This window comes from Leopardus geoffroyi, chromosome A1, assembly GCF_018350155.1.
Source record: "Leopardus geoffroyi isolate Oge1 chromosome A1, O.geoffroyi_Oge1_pat1.0, whole genome shotgun sequence".
NCBI classification, from domain to species: domain Eukaryota; kingdom Metazoa; phylum Chordata; class Mammalia; order Carnivora; family Felidae; genus Leopardus; species Leopardus geoffroyi.
This window is the reverse complement of record NC_059326.1, coordinates 78816429-78836701: the sequence shown is the minus strand read 5'-3', so window position 1 is coordinate 78836701 and position 20273 is coordinate 78816429. Positions and strand designations below refer to the sequence as shown.

General features: G+C 42.8%; 1 protein-coding gene across 3 annotated transcripts in view; it reads right to left on the bottom strand.

The window, feature by feature from the left end:
• The window catches only part of MYO16 (myosin XVI), a 607799-nt gene that overhangs the window by 361640 nt on the left and 225886 nt on the right, over window positions 1-20273 (bottom strand). For all 3 annotated transcript variants that reach the window (XM_045481946.1, XM_045481930.1, XM_045481937.1), the window contains exons 5-6: window positions 11791-11899; window positions 4765-4889 (exon numbers count right to left, since the gene is read on the bottom strand). In XM_045481946.1, the coding sequence (XP_045337902.1) occupies window positions 4765-4889; window positions 11791-11899 (234 nt within the window). The remainder of the gene's footprint in view (window positions 1-4764; window positions 4890-11790; window positions 11900-20273) is intronic.

Below are 20273 nucleotides of genomic sequence, written 5' to 3'. Positions count from 1 at the left end.
GCGATGGGCTGGCTCTCCGCTCGGTGGGCTGCAAGGGGAGGTCGCAGACACCCTGGCATCCACTGGCCCTCATGAGTTCACAGGGGCAAAAACAAATGCGGGCAGATTTTTCCAGGGACAAGCTGTGTTCGTTTTCGGTTCTGTGTCAGGGGGGTGCCTGAGGGGGCGAGAGAGACAGGCTGGAGCACGTCAGATTCCCTAGAACTGAGGCAGGTGTAAAGGACCATCTGGAGATCCCCAGTGATGATGGTGAGGAGGTAATATCTGAAGAACCTCCACATCCTCACAAGGGAAGGGGTCCGCTTCTAGCCCAGAGAGCAGGACATTCTCTCAAGGAAGGTCAAGTCAAAGCCCTCCATCCCCTACTGCATCACCTCCTGCCCATCTGTCTCCTCCCGTCCTCTCCCTCAACTTCTGCGACACTGAAGAGAAGGCCGTGGCAGAAGGGGAAACAGGTGATCACGTCTACCCTCCCTTCTACGGACTTCCTGATATACCAGGAACAGGTTCAAGATGTAGCTGAACTTGAGGTCCTTAATGCCTGAACCCACCAGCCCCTGTAGGAACCGTGCATAGTTTCAGGGGGTTTGCAAACTTGGTGGGAAAATAGTTTTACTTTTTTCTAACCCCGACTGAAATGTAGCAAATTCTTCAACGGTGAACATAGGGTACACAGCTGTGATGCTCTCTACCATCACAAGAAATATTGTCATATCACACTGCTGTCCTAGCAGAAATGTCCAAATATCACCCCGGTTCAAATCTACTCTAAAATCATGGTAATGGTTAAAGCTGTTACTCGGTGCATTCATAATGGAGCATGTGCATTAATATCACAAAGTTAATTTTAATATTATGATTATGATGTTTTGATAGAACTGTCTTTCCTTGTAATTCTGGGTACCATTTTTATTACATTAAAAGCACAATTTTGACAAGAAATCCACAGCTACACCAGGGGGGTTAGAAGGTAATAGGACATAAAAAGACCAGTGAGCCCTGACTTCATGCCAGCAGGGAGTTTTCACTGTCATAAAGGACCGCACATTCTAATCTATACATTGAGGCTACGCATCGTGATATAAACTGTGGCCAGAAAGCTGATAGCATTGGCTAAGTCTTTACCCAGAAGTAAGGGATAAACCAGCACTACTGACATAACAAAGGGAGTCAGAAATAAAATTGTTTGATGTTTGCATCTCATGAATAATTCTTTTCCAACAGACCAAGGAAATACGTCCCAAGGCCAGATGTTATGTATCAAAGTCTGTGACAAAAGAGTGAAGAACCAGCATCTTTATAATGTATCTGAAAGTCATTACTGTAGATGTTCAAAGAGCATCTATGCACTCAAACTCAGAAATGCATTTCCATATCCTCTGTAACAAGGCTTTTTTTTTTTTGGCGGGGGGGGGGGGTTGTATCCTTTTCTCAGGTTTTGTTTTCTTTTAAAAAGGGTATCCTTGTACAGCAAGAGATCTTTTTAAGAGAGCTACAGTAAGTTTGGTAATTTTGTCGCATGTTCTAACAAAGGAGAAAAAGGTATTGAGCCTTTCACTGATAGCTTCGTCTTCTTTTGCACAATTTGACAGTGTGGGAAATGATTCTGAACCACAACCGACAGTCCAACTCAGGATATGGAAATCTGTGGACTGGCATCTTCTTACTGTCGACCAACAACAGACAGGAACACGCAATCCGGAGGAGAGCTCTGGGAAGGCAGTCATTAACATGATAGACTGATTGATTCCGACCGAAGAATCAAACTACATTACTGCTTGCTGAACACTGTGATCTTCAAGGGACAACTTCCTAGCCTCCCGATCACTACTAATTTCCTTGTGAAAAGCTCAATGATCAAAGATGATCATTTAGTTATTATACAACAATTATTTGCAATGTTTATGCTCTCTGCTCAATAGAAAAAAGTCACAAAGAGTGTCAAAATTGAAGATGGTGGAACTCGATCGCAATTTATTGTTCTGTGTTGATTGATTCTCTCAATAGCTTCACTACCAAAGTACGTGGGTCCTTTGATTTGGCGATATTTGAAACACTTATGCAATTTTTATTTAGCAGTGATTTTTTTTAGAGGCATATAAATCTGCAATATCTTAAGCCAAACAAAGACACAAAGGTCTACTGGGTTTCTGCGCTGTGTTAGGCATTGGTGCGTTACATGCATTAAAAGAACTATCACCCACTAGTTTGGATTTTGAGCCCAGCACTCCACTGCATCTTCCCTCGGTGAAAAGACCAGTGACCTCCCAGTACACAGTCCAAAGGTCAATTCACCACCTCCAGTCACTTGACCTCTCAGTGGTTATCTGATAGTCAACCGTTCCCCCCAACACACACCCCCTCCTTCTCCCCCTCCTCCTCCTCCTCCTCCTCATCATCATCATCATCATCATCATACTTCCTTTCCTTGGCTCCTGGGACATCTCATTCTCTTGGTTTTCCTCCTACCTTGAGAGTTTCTCCTTCCAGTCTTATTTCTGGATCTTCCTCTCCTTCCTAAGCATCATGGCTCGGTCCTCAATTCTCTCTTCTTCTTCTGTGTCAGAAGTGTGATTTTATCCAGGGTCAAGGCTTTCAACGTCACGTTTTTATGCTAGTGTTCCCAAAAGTGATTCTGCAGTCCAGACGCCTCCTGAGTCCCAGACTCCAATATCCAATCACAAACCCAGCGTCTCCATGAAGAAGGTTCAGAGTCACTTCTAGCTCTGTGTTTCCCAAGCTGTCCTTGTCTTTTCTGCTCCAAGCTCATTTGGTCCTCAGCCCTCTCGGTCTCACCGGACGCCAACTCCATCGCTGCAGGTGCTGAGGCTAAAAGTACGTGGAGTCCTTCTGCAATCATCCTTTCTCCTACACCACCTGGCCATCAGGAAAACGCAGCGGATCTTCTTTTCACGCGGACACAAGTCAGCCACTTCCCACAGCCTCGGCTTCCTGTAGCTTTGAGCTCCACCACCAACCACACCTCTCACCTGAACTCTCAGTGTCAGCCCTGCCCTTTGACAGTCCATCCTTAACACAGCAGTCAGAGTGAGTGATGCTTTTAGAAGTGAAGCAGGGCTGTGCTCTCCTCAGGGCCCTCCCACGTGTTCCCGTCTCACTCAGAGTAAGTGCAGAGTCCTCACACAGGCACACAAACCCTGCAGGATCTGGTCCAGCTACCTCACTCCTTTCCTTTACTCTGCTTAGCTTCACAGGCCTCTGTGCTGTTTCTAAATCTTAATACACCCACTCCGGCCTCAGGGCCTTTGCACGTACCACTCTTCAGCCTGGAATGCTCCTAGGCACCCCTGCAGTGTGTGCAGACTTCTCTCAGGTCATTACTCAAACTTCCTCGTCAGTGAGATCTTACCTGTGTACCTCCCAGCACGTCCTTATCTTATTCTTTTCTCCTTTGCGTTTGTCATTATTAGCATGTTACACATTTAGCTCATTTATATGGTATATTATGTATCTTCCCCAAAGAAATGTAAGCCCATGATAAAAGGGCTTTTGTGGCTTTGTTCATTATTATTTTGTTCACAGGTTGGGGCTAATAAATTACTTCCTCAATAGATTAATTCGAGTATTTTTCCACTTGAATGTGATTTTTCACTAAACTGTAAACACGCTTTGTTCTCTTTGCTTGTAACTTGGAGTTATGTTCTTGACAGTCTTTAGAAAACCTACAGTCCAAAGTCCGAAATCAGTATCTAGGAAGATTATTCTATCCAGAGGTCTCAGGGTGTTCGATTTGCATTTAATAAATCTAAAACCGTATCAGGTCTCACACAACTTTTATCCACTTAGACAAGCCATTTCTCCTATCGCTGTGTTCAACCTCACACCTCCGGAAAAATGCAGAGTAGAACCTGCATCACTGGCTCCAGAGGCTTCTGTGCATCCCACACTCTGAGCGTCATACCCCCTTCTGCTAATCTCCCTTCTCTCAATGCTTCCCCCTGAGCCTCAGTACATTTACTTCCACGACAGTTAACTTTAACACAGGCATGCTCAGTGCAAGTCAATAGTGCCAAATGTTTCTTATTTTCATGACTAGACATTGTGCTTATATGAGAATTAACCCAGATTTAATTGTACTGGTTTCTCATTACTGCCACTGTGCCCGATAGCTGTGGAAAAAAAGCAATGACAGGATTTCACTTGGATTTAGAAAGTCATTCCCCAGAGTGACCCGTAATTTGTTTTACGTAAAATGAAAAACGAAAACATTCTCCCAGAAGTTCCATCTCAACGAATCACACAGACAAAGTAATGCCTAAAAATTATTCCAGGGGCGCCTGGGTGGCTCAGTCAGTTAAGCGTCCGATTCTTGATTTTGGCTCAGGTCGTGATCTCATGGGTTCGTAAGTTCCAGCCCCAAGTGAGACTCCAAGGTGACAGTGAGGTGCCTCCTTGGGATTCTCTGCATCTCCTTCTCAATCTGCCCCTCTCCCGCTCTCTCAAAATAAATAAATATACTTTAAAAAATTACTGTAAATTTTTTTAACAAAATGGAAGGGAGGCTTGAAGAAAATACATCAGCCTACAAACACTGGTTTTTCTCTGAGTGGCGACATAAGTGATTTCTGTTTCTGTCTTTGCGCACTTAACGTGTTCTCAAGATTTTTACAATAAATATGTAGAACTTTTATGATCAGAAATAAAGGACATTTGTAAACGTTAATTGCATCTAATTCCAGGCTTTAGAAATCAACTTAAATCCTCTACATCAGCAATATTTCTGAGCCAGTTATATTAACTTACCAGCGTCACCCCATCATCATTTTTCTCATTGACATTTCCGCCATCGGACAAGAAGTGTTTGACATCTGTTAGCATGCTCACGGGTCTCTGCACCTTCAGCTGGCACAGTGAGGTCAGGTCCACGCCTACGGGGAAAACAGCCTTTGAAACAGAAGGCAGAGATGCTTCTCAGCCGCTGGGGGTCAAGCCTTAATTTTATCTCACTGTTCTTTCAACGTGTTCCTCTTTGAAGCCCCTCTTCTGCTTTGAATTCAAAGTCCGCATAATGGTTTCTCTAGGCCCGCCTTCTATTTACCGCTAGAAAATAGCCTGGAATAATTTTCCTCTGATTCTATCCCAAAGATGTGACATGACACCTCATCCATGGCAGGCTCTCAACGTTCGACTGTCTTAGTATGGATCATCAATGTGCACTGCCCAAAGTAGTTTAAACCATTTGAATGGAACTGAAATGAGTTCTAAAACATGGTTTTTGCTCTCTATAATTTTCAGGCCAAAATAGTTGCTCCTAAAAGCAATAGAATAGAATAGAATAGAATAGAATAGAATAGAATAGAAATCTCTGGAATAGAAAACCACCTTTGGTGGGAAACCTGGAAAAGTGTGAACAAAGTCTGTAGTTTAGTGAGTAGCATCATACCTGAGCTAACTCCGTACTCTGGATAAATGTACCACGTCTGTGTGGGGTGTTGGCATGGGGGAGCGGGGAGAAGGTGTACGGGAACTCTCAGGGATGTTTTGACAACTTCCCTGCAGATCTCAAATGTTTTCAAATTAAATGTAAAAAGATTCTCCAATCAAACATTTCATGGCTGTTCGCGTTAATAAAAGGAAATGAACTGAAGCTGAGGGAAGTCTGGAAGTCAGCCTTGCCGAGGAGGGGGATGGGCCATGGAAAGGTCAGGTCTGCTCCCCTCCTGTTGGCACCTGTTGTCAGCATTTATTCTCACCTAAGCTTTCGTGTGAATCTCCACGGTAGCTCAGACCTTCACATTTATTCTCCCCATTCCCAGGATTGGTTCCTGGACATAACAGGTGTTTACTAAGAGGAAATAATCCACCTTATTCTCAGTGAAAGTATAATGATGATGATGATGATGATGATGGTGGTGGTGATGATTAACACCTGCCTCTCAGCCAGTGGCTGCTAGAAATCAGCCACCTCCCTGATTCTCTCTCTCTCATGTGACTCAGTCCGTGCCACAAACAGGGAGGCTGGGTCGGCACAGGGGACCCAAGCACCAATGCCAAAGTGTTCCTTCTGTCCATGCCAGCCTGTGCCTGACCTCTCCGGGCTGACTTTGGGAAAGGTATGTAACCTCTCTGGTCTTCTGCATCCACGGTCACTCAGGGAATGATATATATCCCAAAGAAGTGCAGCTACACTCACTACTTACGAGATCTGTCCACGGGGCAGAGATCATTCAACCCGTTGCACATCTGCCTTCATTTTCCCCTTAGAGCCTGGAACCTCCGCCCCCTGGTCCAGCTCTCTCTCAGATCCTGGATGAACACTGGGGGTCAGGCTTCCTGGATTTTAGTGTCGTGCCTTCTAGTACTACTAGTAATAATAGTAGTAATAAGTATAATATATTACATATTCCACGTATATTATGTATATTTTATTAACATAATATAATAAGTATAATAATATAATAGGTCTATTTTATACTAGTGCCAATGGGAACAGGTAACTCATCTTCTGCCTCAGTTCCTCCATCTGCAAAATGGGGCTGATAGTTTTTGCTTCACCAGTGGTTATGAGGACAAATGACAACACATCGAGCACCTAACACAGTATTCGTCTTGCTGAATCGAGCAAGTACTCGCTAGACGTGAGCTGTCCTTTGTAGTCAGCTTTCTATTACATGGGCTGTACGCCATGCATTCGTTGTTTTTCTTTGCAATAAGGAGGCAGGCAAGACCCAAACAGAATAAAGTAAAATGCGCTATTTGAATAATGTGGTTTGTTTCAAATACTCTGTCCAAAGCAAACCCATTTCACTAGGGGGATGGGAGGGGGGAACCAATTACCAGCTTTGAAATTTCCACATGCCATTTCGGAAGAACTAACAGATTTCCCTAAGAGTTGCTTTGAGGTTTGTTAAGAACCAACTAAAACTATCACTCTATTCTCATTTTTAGGATTGTCGAATTTGACGTGTGAGTTAATTTTGGAAAATACTATTTCTCAAATGTCAGTGTTCAATTTTGCACACTGAAGTCGAAGAATCTGATGGCTACGTTATTCTAAGTTCTATAACACTGCAGTGTTTACTGGAGTGGTACGTATCTTTTAGAGAATCATTTGCACACATCATTAAAATTGAGCTGTAAAAGAATAGAGCTCAGTGATAAAAGACACATGAAAGCAGATTAGAGATCACTCATTTACCACATGTCATGAGAAAACAATCTATTTCAGCCACTGTTGTGAAGGTATCAGAGGGGAATATTATGATATTGTATCTTACTATTTTACAACTTCATTTTGAGTCAAATATGATACCACGTAAGATGCGATTTTAGATTTTTGTTATATGTTCGGGAAACAAGCAGAAGTCTATTTTCAGCAAGACAATGGAACAGAAATTCCCTCTCTTCTTGCTCCAAAGTCTTAAGCTACTCCAGGAAAAATATAACCAACGGACCATAATAAGCCTATTTTATAATGGATAACAGGCCAAGCCTGTCTTTTTTAAAAGAAATTAAGTTTTATTTTCATCCTGTTCTCTGAAAAAAAAAAAAAAAACTAATACAGGTCCTGATTGGATTTATTATTTTGACAGGAATTCATTAATTTTTTTTTTTGAAATGAACACATTTAGGAAATATTTAGGAAATAGGAAAAAAATCATTTGCTTGAAATTTACAAGTTATTACATGTGATACTAATTACTATTGCCTGAGTACATTTGATAACATCAGGTGATACATAAAACTGAAATCACATTGACACATCAAGTCAGTCTAAACCCTATCTTAACTTTCCTTAACTGTCTCTCTCAAGACAATATTGTTTGTTTTTTTTTTGTAACAATTCAACTTTTCTTTTTCTCCATTATCCATTTTGTATTGGGGATAGTCTGTCACTCTGATGTGACCCGCCCCGTGACTATAGCACATCATTTTCTCAGTTTCTAGAATTGGAACTAAGGATGCTCTGAGTAAGCAAATAAAGGGAGCTGATTCTAGAAAAAAGAAACAAACATGTTCAAGCCAAAAGGCTGTTATAACCCTCTACCCGATCCCTTCCATCAGTCCTACCAGATGCACAACATAGGACCGTCCCCAGCAAACTGGGATACACCCCCACCTTGACAACGGGTGACTCTGAAGAGGGTGGTGCAGGATTGGCATCTCAAATTAATTTTACTAAGTGGAAGAAATATACAAGGTCACTGTGGACTGAATAATCCAGGAGCCTCTTAAGGAATTGTCAGGAATACTACTCAGCGGTGAAAACGAATGAAATGCTGCCATTTGCAACAACATGGATGGAACTAGAGGGTATTATGCTAATTGAAATAAGTCGGAGAAAGATAAATATGTGATTTCACTCATAGGTGGAATTTAAGAAACACAACAGATGAACACAGGGGAAGGGAAGGAAAAATAAGATAAAAACAGAGAGGGAGGCAAACCATAAGAGACCTTTAAATACAGAGAACAAACTGAAGGTTGCTGGAGGGGAGGTGGGTTGGGGGATGGGCTAAATGGGGGATGGGCATTAAGGAGACACTAGTTGAGATGAGCACTGGGTGTTACACTGAAGTGATGAATCACTGGGTTCTACTCCTGAATCCAATACTACACTGTATGTTAACTTACTCGATTTTAAATTAAAAAAAAAAAAAAAAAAAAAACAATCAGGGAAGGCTAAGCCAGTTTCTGAGGCTGTTTCCACAACAGAAAGCCTAGGGTTTTAACGAAGGCAGCAACGGCACAATGGGTGAGGGATGAGGACATATTAGGGGGATGTCAAGGAAGGAGAATCCATAAAATTTGGCGACAATTCGATGTGAGGGATTTAGGAAAAGAGAAGTGACATTCAGATGCTTGGATTCCTGGCCGTAAGGGTAAAATGGACTCTTGGTAGGGCATGAAACTTCCATATTGGGCATGTTATCCCAAACCGCCTGATATCCAAGGCAAGATATTTAAGAACAGTGCACACGACAAGGCAGAAGGTCTTCTAAGAGATCTGAGCCACAGGAGTAATCTTGGGAGCAGGCAGGCGGTCACAACACAAGGAACAGGGTGAGATGAACCAGAGAACATTCTGGCATCTGCCTGTGTGGTCACACTTCCAAAGGAAGTAAGTGGGAGCTCAAAGAGAATGGAGGACGGTATGGAATGATCACTGCAGGTGAGCGAGGTTTCGCAGGAGAGTGTGATGGAAGTCAAGGGAACACTACAGGGCGATGAGGGACCACAGGCGGAAGAACGGAAGGGTGATCAGCCAATAGAGAGCCAAGCAGGCAATGGCCATCTTTGGAAGGACATTTCCGGCAGAGGCTGAACTTCAGTGGGCTAAGGAGAGGAGATTAGGAGCTCAGGAGAATAAGTGTGAGCTTTTTTTTCTAAAGGATGAATTTCGAAGGAAGGAGAAAGGGCATGTGCAGCAAAGTGAAAAGAATCCATGTATATATCTTTACCCGTGCATCTGTTCTGGACCACCTTGTGCCTCCCCCCTGCAGTGCTTTCTTCCCTCGCTCGATTATTGTGCAATCAGTTGCCTTCTCTGAAAGCCAACTGGCTCGCCTCGCTCTGCCGATCCAATATGCATCAAGTCCTCAACCAGCCCTCCGTGGCTGTCTCGTTTTCCAGCCCAGGAAGCCCAGGCGGTGAGCTGAGGTTAATTGCTGTGCCCGGGTGTATGCCGTATGTCGGTGGTGACAGTACAATTAGAACCTGTGACCGGCGATTTGCCATGTAATCAACTTCCTCACAACCTCGCCTGCCTCCTGCCACACGCGTCCTGATGGGACAGCGTGCTAAGTACTCAGCCTGGAAACTGTATGGTGCGCAGAGAATACTCGAGGATGACAGCCACCTGGTTCTGAGAATGTGGTTCTGAAACACTGAGCGCCAAACGGTAATACGCATCGAGTCAGGGAATCTTAGAAATGTCTAAGGATGTCAGCCCACACTGTCATGGCAGATAACCCTGAAAGCACGCCAGCGAGGAGGCCAGAGAATAAATCGAATGGGTGTGGCAGCTGACACAGACACGTAGGAGGGACCCAGGCAGGATAGGAGCACACCGTGCACGAGGCGAGGGAGGGGCAGACGGTCGTGAGGCACAGGCCAGCACACCAGCAGTGACAAATGGAAAACAGAACTAAAAATTTAGGGGATATTAAGTTGAATCTGTTCCAGCAAACATGTATTTTACAAACTGATTGTGACAGCCATCGTCGTGACAGATTTTCTCCTAACCATCGAGAATCTGTGCCGCCCTCTCTTTCTTTGCCCTCAGTCACGTTCAAAATCACTTATTTTTCTTTGCATAAGATAGATAATACTGCCTTTGTAAATATCAAATTTTCTTATCGAACAAAATCCTTGAATGAGTGGGAAAGGTTTATAAGTCAGGTTAGTTCTTTTGCAAATAAAGGTAACTTCATTTCAGTTTTCAAAGAGAACTCTTTACTACCGTGGCTATTACAAACTCAGAGTAAGGAAGGAAGGAATCTGCTAATAGAAGTGGCTCAGCTAATAACACAACTGAGTTGTTTGTGCAAATTTAGAAGCGTGCATGGTGAAGTCCAAGTTTCACAAAGGCCGAAACAATAAACTTCACAGCAGTGGGGTGTGCAAACATAAGTTCAAGTCTCAATCCCTTTAGCAATAATGGAACCTGTCCCCAGCAAGTTGCGGCTGACAAGAGGTTCAGAGATCTGAATGTGACCCTCACATAAGGAGCAGATACAAGGAGTGAGGAAGGTGCCTCCGTCACCCCGGCCGGGACTCGGTGACCTTTCGTAGGACAGCTGGGCTCACGGCTCACATTGTCCCTAATGAAGATAACAGTACTTAACCCACTCTCAGAATTCATGAGATTATTTTTTTAAGAACCCCTGGCTGTGAAGTGCTAATTATTATTATTATTCTAAGCCATCCTCAGAATAAACCTTTTGATACGAGAGATCTGGAGGAGGCAAAGAGCACAGGGAAGAAAGAGGCAGATGTGAGGGCTTTTCTTAGAATCGAGAAGGACAGAGTGACAAGCACTGTGTGGCTCTTAAAACTTTTAAACTTCTCTGACAAAAGATCATACTTGAAGGGTCTGGAATTTCTTTGTTGTTATTTATACCTAAACAAAAAGAGGGGGCGGGGAAGTGGCAAACTTCTTCAGTCGCGTACCATATCGGGCTCAGGATTTCAAACACCTCCCACTTTGCCAATGCTGAACTTGCTCCTGAAATTATACGTTTAGTCTGTGCAATTAAATATTCTTTGGGAGGGAATCTATCTGGGAGCTCTACTCATCTTTTCAGGCTAGCAACATGACCAGGGTGCTTCCTTCTGACATTCGTGTTTCCACGTGTCACCAACAGTGGATGCTGTGCAAGCTGCCCTTGACTTAAGTCCTCCCTCACTGGCACTCACGAGGACTACCCGCTCCTAAGAGAATACACTTCAGATGACCTCGCTCTCGTTAACTCAGAATTCAGTTATGCTGGTTCACTTCCCTTGCCCTCCCAGTGGAGGATAGATTATAATTACAAACCCAGTCCCACTAATTATGGACTTTAGATGCTTGTTAAAATGTTCCTTCATTCTTGGCCTCTAGATTTCTGCTGCCTTGCAAAACTGCCTTGACTAAACCAACGAGGCATCGCGGGGGGAACAATGAAATTCTATATAGAGAAAAAATACTTCATTTTACACAATCTAGGGAAACCACATCGATCTGAAATCGTGTGTGCGTGCCTAAAAAATAGATAAAATATACATTTGTAATTCAACCACACCGTCTTTAAATCTATCTCTCTATAGTTTTTCACAGCAACTGCCTACCATTTTCATCCAGATAGGTCAACAGGATGGAACTAGATTCTGTCCCTTCCATGGCATAATCCAAGGGGATATTTCCATTAACATCCTGGAGAAGGACATTGGCTCCAGCCTGTAAGCAAAAAAGAACAAATATAACATTATGTATACTGGTAACAAAGAAAGCGGGTTTCACTTCTGCATTAGTTGGGAAACAGATCCAGAAAAGTCTGTCTTAGATAAAACCCTGTAGAAGCATGTGGGACACTGTAATTACTTTTTAAGACAAATATAATAAATACTTTGTGAGAAACTCCAACAGGCTAAGAATGTTCAACTGACGTTGGCAAGGCCTTAGCCCCGGCTTCTTCCTCCCACCCCTCTTGCTACACCCAAGATATCCGATCCTTGCTGTGGAACCAACCACACCTCTGCATTGGTTGCCTTGATTCTAACACAGCAGAAGGTCCCCATGCCTTTGGAGGGTCTCCATAGAGAACTCTTCCATGAACTTTGATCTTCCCCCCAAACTATCCTATAAGCTCTTCAAGCACTTTGCTCTCTACAGAAAGTCATCGGAGACTGTTCTCACACTACCATGTTTTAATAAAGGCCTGGGCTAGTGGCTTCTGGTTGTTTTTCTTCTCTCTTTACAGAAACTATTTTTTTTAAAAACCACAATCTGTAGATATTAATGAAATATATTAAATATGGTCATTACATAGCTTTTTGCTTCAAAGCACCCTTCATCAAGCACCTCTGAGGATGCATGTTTCCCTCCCGCCCATCCCAGCTTAAACACAATGACGGTTTTACTTTCCCTTTTCTCCAAGGACATGGCACAATCACATACCACTGACCAAGGGATGAGTTCACTGAACTCAGGCCAGACGAATGAATGTCTTCCCCTATTCTTTTTACTAAATACAAGTCTGTGACGCCATATTTATAAAGTTCATATACTGTCCAAGTGCACGTTACATAAAAAGGTATATAACATTCATAATCTTATATACTACAATGTGGGATTTTGCCCTCTGTGATTCTAGATGTATATTCAATAAACAACCTTCCTATACATTACCAAGTCTGCACAGGTTTTCCAAAGGGCTGCTCTGGAGACATTGTAAAGACGGAAGTAAAAATAGGCCAAAGTGGCAAAATAGTGTACCTCTTAATATCTGCCCTGAATAAACTATGCTACTCACCTCACCATCTTGAGTGTGCCACGTTATATTTTCTGTAACCACATGAAGATACTCCTCTATTTGAACAAATTAAGTTATATATTTCAGATTTTCACTTTGGTAAGGAAGCATGTGTTTTTAAGGTCCTGAAAACTTCAAACTAAGTCTTCGTAGCATTTAATATTTTTAGTTATTCAGAGTTTGAAAAGAAATTATTCGAGGCAACATTGTTCAGTAGACTTTGCTAATGATTCCTTTCCTTTAGTGGCTAACCAGGAGAATAAGATTTTGCATACCTACCCAAGGATCAATTGTTAAAGAGCCAATTAAGAGAGAACTACAGGGTCTCATTATTGATTTCAATACTAATAGGCAGAAGTAAATCTAGTTATTCTCTTTTCCCAATGCATAAATGTTTCCAATATAACCTTATCTATGCCAAACATCTGGACCCAAGGCAACAGCGAATATACGTATCATCATGTATCGTCAATAACAACAGAAATAAGTAGGACACAACCTGGTGCTAAGGGAGACCGTGCACTTCGAGAGAATACGTTCTACTCTACAAGAAGTAATGAGGCTCTTTCAAAACAAGTCTGAAGGTGACCTCTGATGCTGAATATAGTCGCGGGGCTCGTTCGCTTCAATTCCCACCCACTTGTCACTCAGCAGTCTGCATCACTGAACTCTCAGGGGTTCCCTGTACAGAAGCCCATCTTCCCGGGGGGCAGGAACTTCCCTCATCAAAGATCGGAATTTAGTCCCCATTATCTGCACCCCCTCCCCCAACCTGCCTCAGTGCCTGGCACATACAAGGCACTGAAAAAAGATTGAGTGAAACAAACTGAAAAATAAAGAGCCAAAAACTGAACTTAAGCTAATTATTACAAATTAAGGCAGAGAACTATAATTTTTAGCTAAATTCTTTTTAACTAAATTTCCTGACCTTTATTTTCAAGGGTGCATGAATAAAATTACAAAATCACTATATGCATATTTAAATTTCCTGCCTTCACTCTTTTTTTTTCAATATATGAAATTTATTGTCAAATTGGTTTCCATACAACACTCAGTGCTCATCCCAAAAGGTGCCCTCCTCAATACCCATCACCCACCCTCCTCTCCCTCCCACCCCCCATCAACCCTCAGTTTGTTCTCAGTTTTTAAGAGTCTCTTATGCTTTGGCTCTTTCCCACTCTAACCTCTTTTTTTTTTTCCTTCCCCTCCCCCATGGGTTTCTGTTAAGTTTCTCAGGATCCACATAAGACTGAAAACATATGGTATCTGTCTTTCTCTGTATGGCTTATTTCACTTAGCATCACACTCTCCAGTTCCATCCACGTTGCTACAAAGGGCCATATTTCATTCTTTCTCATTGCCCTGTAGTACTCCATTGTGTATATAAACCACAATTTCTTTATCCATTCATCAGTTGATGGACATTTAGGCTCTTTCCATAATTTGGCTATTGTTGAGAGTGCTGCTATAAACGTTGGGGTACAAGTGCCCCTATGCATCAGTACTCCTGTGTCCCTTGGGTAAATTCCTAGCAGTGCTATTGCTGGGTCATAGGGTAGGTCTATTTTTAATTTTCTGAGGAACCTCCACACTGTTTTCCAGAGTGGCTGCACCAATTTGCATTCCCACCAACAGTGCAAGAGGGTTCGCGTTTCTCCACATCCTCTCCAGCATCTATAGTCTCCTGATTTGTTCATTTTGGCCACTCTGACTGACGTGAGGTGATATCTGAGTGTGGTTTTGATTTGTATTTCCCCGATGAGAAGCAACGTTGAGCATTTTTTCATGTGCCTGTTGGCCATCCGGATGTCTTCTTAGAGAAGTGTCTATTCATGTTTTCTGCCCATTTCTTCACTGGGTTATTTGTTTTTCGGGTGTGGAGTTTGGTGAGCTCTTTATAGATTTTGGATACTAGCCCTTTGTCCGATATGTCATTTGCAAATATCTTTTCCCATTCCGTTGGTTGCCTTTTAGTTTTGTTGGTTGTTTCCTTTGCTGTGCAGAAGCTTTTTATCTTCATAAGGTCCCAGTAATTCACTTTTGCTTTTAATTCTCTTGCCTTTGGGGATGTGTCGAGTAAGAGATTGCTACGGCTGAGGTCAGAGAGGTCTTTTCCTGCTTTCTCCTCTAAGGTTTTGATGGTTTCCTGTCTCACATTCAGGTCCTTTATCCATTTTGAGTTTATTTTTGTGAATGGTGTGAGAAAGTGGTCTAGTTTCAACCTTCTGCAAGTTGCTGTCCAGTTCTCCCAGCACCATTTGTTAAAGAGACTGTCTTTTTTTCCATTGGATGTTCTTTCCTGCTTTGTCAAAGATGAGTTGGCCATACATTTGTGGGTCTAGTTCTGGGGTTTCTATCCTATTCCATTGGTCTATGTGTCTGTTTTTGTGCCAATACCATGCTGTCTTCATGATTACAGCTTTGTAGTAGAGGCTAAAGTCTGGGATTGTGATGCCTCCTGCTTTGGTCTTCTTCTTCAAAATTACTTTGGCTATTCAGGGCCTTTTGTGGTTCCATATGAATTTTAGGATTGCTTGTTCTAGTTTCGAGAAGAATGCTGGTGCAATTTTGATTGGGATTGCATTAAATGTGTAGATAGCTTTGGGTAGTATTGACATTTTGACAATATTTATTCTTCCAATCCATGAGCATGGAATGTCTTTCCATTTCTTTATATCTTCTTCAATTTCCTTCATAAGCTTTCTATAGTTTTCAGCATACAGATCTTTTACATCTTTGGTTAGATTTATTCCTAGGTATTTTATGCTTCTTGGTGCAATTGTGAATGGGATCCCATTCACAACTGCCTTCACTCTTTTAGATGGACGTTTGTGACTTCCTTCCTTCCTTCCTTCCTCCCTCTCTCTCCCTCTCCCTCTTCCCCTCCCTCTCTCTCCCTTTCTCCTTCTCTCTTTCTCCCCTTCCCTCTCATTCTTCCCTCCTCTTCTTCTTTCTAACACTGGACAGGGTGAGCGCCCCACCTGCATCAGGGGTCCTGATGCTGGGTATATCTTGAATTACACTTCTGAAATCTCACCTCTGTTAAAAAAAAAACAAAAACAGGGAAAAAAACCCCACCATTGAGAAGATTCATGACTGGCTATTACTCTTAGTGTGAATGGCTCAAGTGTTAATGTGCACTTTTAGTTATTAATGGATCCCACTGGAACTGAAGGGTGAGGGCTTGAAAAATAGGACTTCTCAAAATGTCAGAGACTTGCCACAATACCATCAGGATGGTCTAATGTCCAGAAAACAGAAAGGGAAGTGAGGTTGGGAGTTAGCAACATTTATAAGGTATTGTGTTAGTACTTGTTTTTCTCAAAAAATACTTTGAGCCACTCAGTAATATAGAATGAACTTTTCTCAGTTTTGCAAAGCGAGAGCCATTAAGTGATTCAATAAAAGTATCAGTCTGACATTGTCCATTTTTAATATGGAAATTTCAAAACACATGTATTCTAAAATATATTTATTTTTTTTCTCTTCCGGACATGATATTCCTCAATGCTTTTTAGAAATGTTCCTTTTACATTTCAAATTTCATTCCACTGATGCCGAATCCACCAAGTGGTTTTTCAGCTAGGAGGATAAAAGCCGGGGAAAAGTGCTCATGAACTGGTGCACATATTAATTACAGTGTTTCCGTGGATACGGGGCTCACTATTTTCAGTACAGGACGTGGGTAACAACAGCAAACTTTAATTGCCCCACGTGTTGGTGTGGGTATCCCACTGTAAGCACACTCTTTGATTTCAGGGCATGAGAAGCAGGACGAGGGAAACGTGTTAGACTAGATTTTCAAATACAGCACAAAGAATGCCCACGGTTGGGGGTGCCTGGGTGGCTCAGTCGGTTGGGCGTCTGACTTTGGCTCAGGTCATGGACTCGCGGTTTGTGGGTTCGAGCCCCGCGTCGGGCTCTGTGCTGACAGCTCGGAGCCTGGAGCCTGCTTCGGATTCTGTGTCTTCACCTCTCTCTGCCCCTCCCATACTCATGCTCTGTCTCTCAATAACAAATAAACGTTAAAAAAAAATGCCCAAGGCGGCACTCGTTCTATTATACAAGAACAACAGCCTTAGCGATCACCACACATTTTCTAAAGCTTAAACAATATTTTTAAATAACCGAATGCTGTACTTTATAAAAACATACGGGTTAGGAGACGGCTGCGTTAAAAGGCTGGTGAGAGCGAGACTAGATGGAAGAGATAGATACTTTCTCATTTATATTCGGTGCCCATGAACACCCTAAGTCCCGGGGAGTGTGTGCGTGTGCATGCGTGTGAAGCATCTTCTTAGTTTTACATTCCTACGCCTAATCACCAGATGTCAGATTTCTTATCCTGATGGTAGTTATCATCCTTTAATGAAAGAAGGCATTCCAAATTAAGAAAAACGTGCATCAGTGGGAACAGCTCAACCAAGATGTTATATTCGTGCGATATAGACTGTGAGGCAAGTCCTTCGGTTTGGTTTTGAGACCATCAGTCATACGGTGATTGGTTTCCATCGGGCAAGTGAAAGCAGTCGATGTTATCTATGCCAAAGCCCACTCCTCACATACTTGCTGCAGTTGCGGCCTGAACAGTTCCCACAGGGAGCCCTGAGGACATTTTCTCTAAGGAAGGCAACCCCACCTCCAGTTGTCCTCACCTATGTCCCTAGAGTATTGGAAATGGAACTCAAATACATCAACCCTCCACCCCTCCTCCCAGACAGGAATCTCACTTCTTGCCTATCAGATAACCTATGAATGCATAAGTGCACCTTTCTTGTAAGCAACATTTTCCTGGTTTGCTTTCTGTAACAATTTAATGTCAGTGAATATGCTTGCCAGTTTGTTCATTGAGTAGTGATTCTCTAACACATGAATACTGAAATTGATGGCATCTGAATATTTGCTTAATTGGCTTCAGCAAATACCACTTTTTATACGCCAACACTTTCTGGCAACTTTTTATCTTGGTATGATTTCAAATTCAGTTAAAGCTGCAAGAGTAATGCCAAGAAACCCTGTGTACCTGTTATGAGTTGAATTGCGTCCCCCTACCAAGAAATGTGGACGTCCCAGGAGCCTAGTACCTGTGAATGTGGACTCAGGTGGAAACAGGACGGGTGCAGATGTCATCAGGTGAGTTAAGAGGAGGCCATGTTGGAGTAAGTAGTGGGACAACTATTCTTATAGGGAGAGGGGCTTCGGGGACGCGCACACACAGAGAGAAGGCAGCCAGGTGAAGACAGAGGCAGATATGGGGGGCGATGCAGCCACCAGCCAAGGACCAGCAGGTGCCCCCGGGAAATGGACCAGACAACTCCTGCAGGTTTCAGAGGGGGCGCGGCTTTGTGGACCTTGACTCCACCCTCCAGAACTGTGGAATGACCAATTTCTGTTGCTTTAAGCCCCCACACCAGTTTGTGGTAGTTTATTACGGCAACCCCAGGAAACCAATACTCTGCCCTCTACCCAAATTCGCCAATGTATACTTTCCTCCTACTTTTGCACTATTTTCCCCAAATCTCTTAAAAGTGAGTCAACAGGCACCACACATCCCTTTACCTCTAATATTTTAGTGTATATTTCATAAGAATAAGGATAAGTCTCATGCATACAAGTTATCAAAATCAGAAAATTTAGCATTACTAACTACTATTACCTAAACCACCCTGCACACCCAAATTGGCATTACCTTTTCCAACTGTATTGTTGACCGCTATTTCCCCAGCCCGGGAGGTAACCCACGATCCCCCAGCACATGTACTTGTCCTTTTTCTTTAGTTCCACCCAATTTGGGACACCTCTTCAGTCTTCTCAAGACCTTCTTTCATATGTGTTACGAGGTTTTTGGCAGGGAAACCAGAGAGGGGATAGCATATTCTTCCCATCATACCCTATCAGACGGCACAGGATGTCCCTTGGTCCCATCAGTGATGAAGTGAACCTTGATCACTGTCAGGGGTGAGGTTTGCCAGGTGTTTGCAGGGCAGAACTGAAACTAGGAACCCATGCGTGCATGCCCAAAGCGACAGACACACGAACGCCTGAATACAGGTCTTCCTTACAAGAGAATACCAACTCATCCAGGCAGACGGCATGTCAAAGTTAGAATCCGGCATTCGTTAGAGTAATAACTGATTTCAATGGGAGTCAGTAAGGGATGGTAACACTACATTCCTGCGTGCTGGAAAGGCAGACATTTGAACGAAACCTTGATGAGGAACAGAATATTTACACAGTCTTCAAATATCCTGCCACAAAATATTCCACTTACATATAAAAATGTTGGCATCTAACCTGATAGGAAAAATAGAAAATTCTGTGAGTGAATGTTTTGTGCTTTTGAATTGCAGATGGGTTCTCTTCTTTCTATAGAAACTTCTGCATTATGTGCTAGCAGGATAAGATGAAGGCTGTCCCAGAGGAATGTATAATGCGCAAGCAATTATTTTGGGTCACAGCACATGATATTAGGAGTTTGCAAACGTTCAGTTTAAGGCTACAGGGAACTGTATGGTGAGATCACCCCAACTTTTTCTCAAGACTTCAAGGGCCTGTGTCATCCAGACCCCAACCCCTTAAACATCCAAATATTCTGAATTCGCTTGACCAAAAATACTGTATTTGGGAAGCGCGACAATATTCACTGCTGAACTATTCATGGAGTCTCATATTAACCGAACAATAAAAGTTGCTATCCAACAAGAAATGCACATTCAAAACAAAGAAACACAGATTTAGATAAGAACAAGAAGTCTAAATGGGGTTTCTGACATAGAAGAAGTCTATAAATTTTTAATGACGTATTTCCGCTATCTTGCATTCATTGAGATGGTAAGTTTAGTGACACTACAAAAATGGAAAGTGGTGGGGTGCCTGGGCGGCTCAGCCACCCAGCTTCTGGGCATCTGAGTTAGGATCAGGTCATGATCTCATAGTTCATGGGTTTGAGCCTCACATCGGGCTCTATGCTGACAGTTCAGAATCTGGATCCCGCTTCAGATTCTGTATCTCCCTCTTTCTCTACCCCTCCCCTGCTCGTGCCCTCTCTCTCTCTGTCTCTCAATAAATAAATGTTAAAAAAAAATTTTAATGAAAGTGGAGTATCAGCCTTCAGAGAGCTGCAAAACAGGGACACATCTGTCAAGGAGTGTTTGAGTGAGAGGTAGCAGTAAACAGGAGAAGGGGAGGGAAGTTCTCCTGGTGTCACAGAAGCCACGCTCTGAGTGCTGGGTTACTGTTCACCGATTTCAGGACCGAGGACAAAACACCTAATTCTGTCCATCAGCTTGCAAGGTGGAG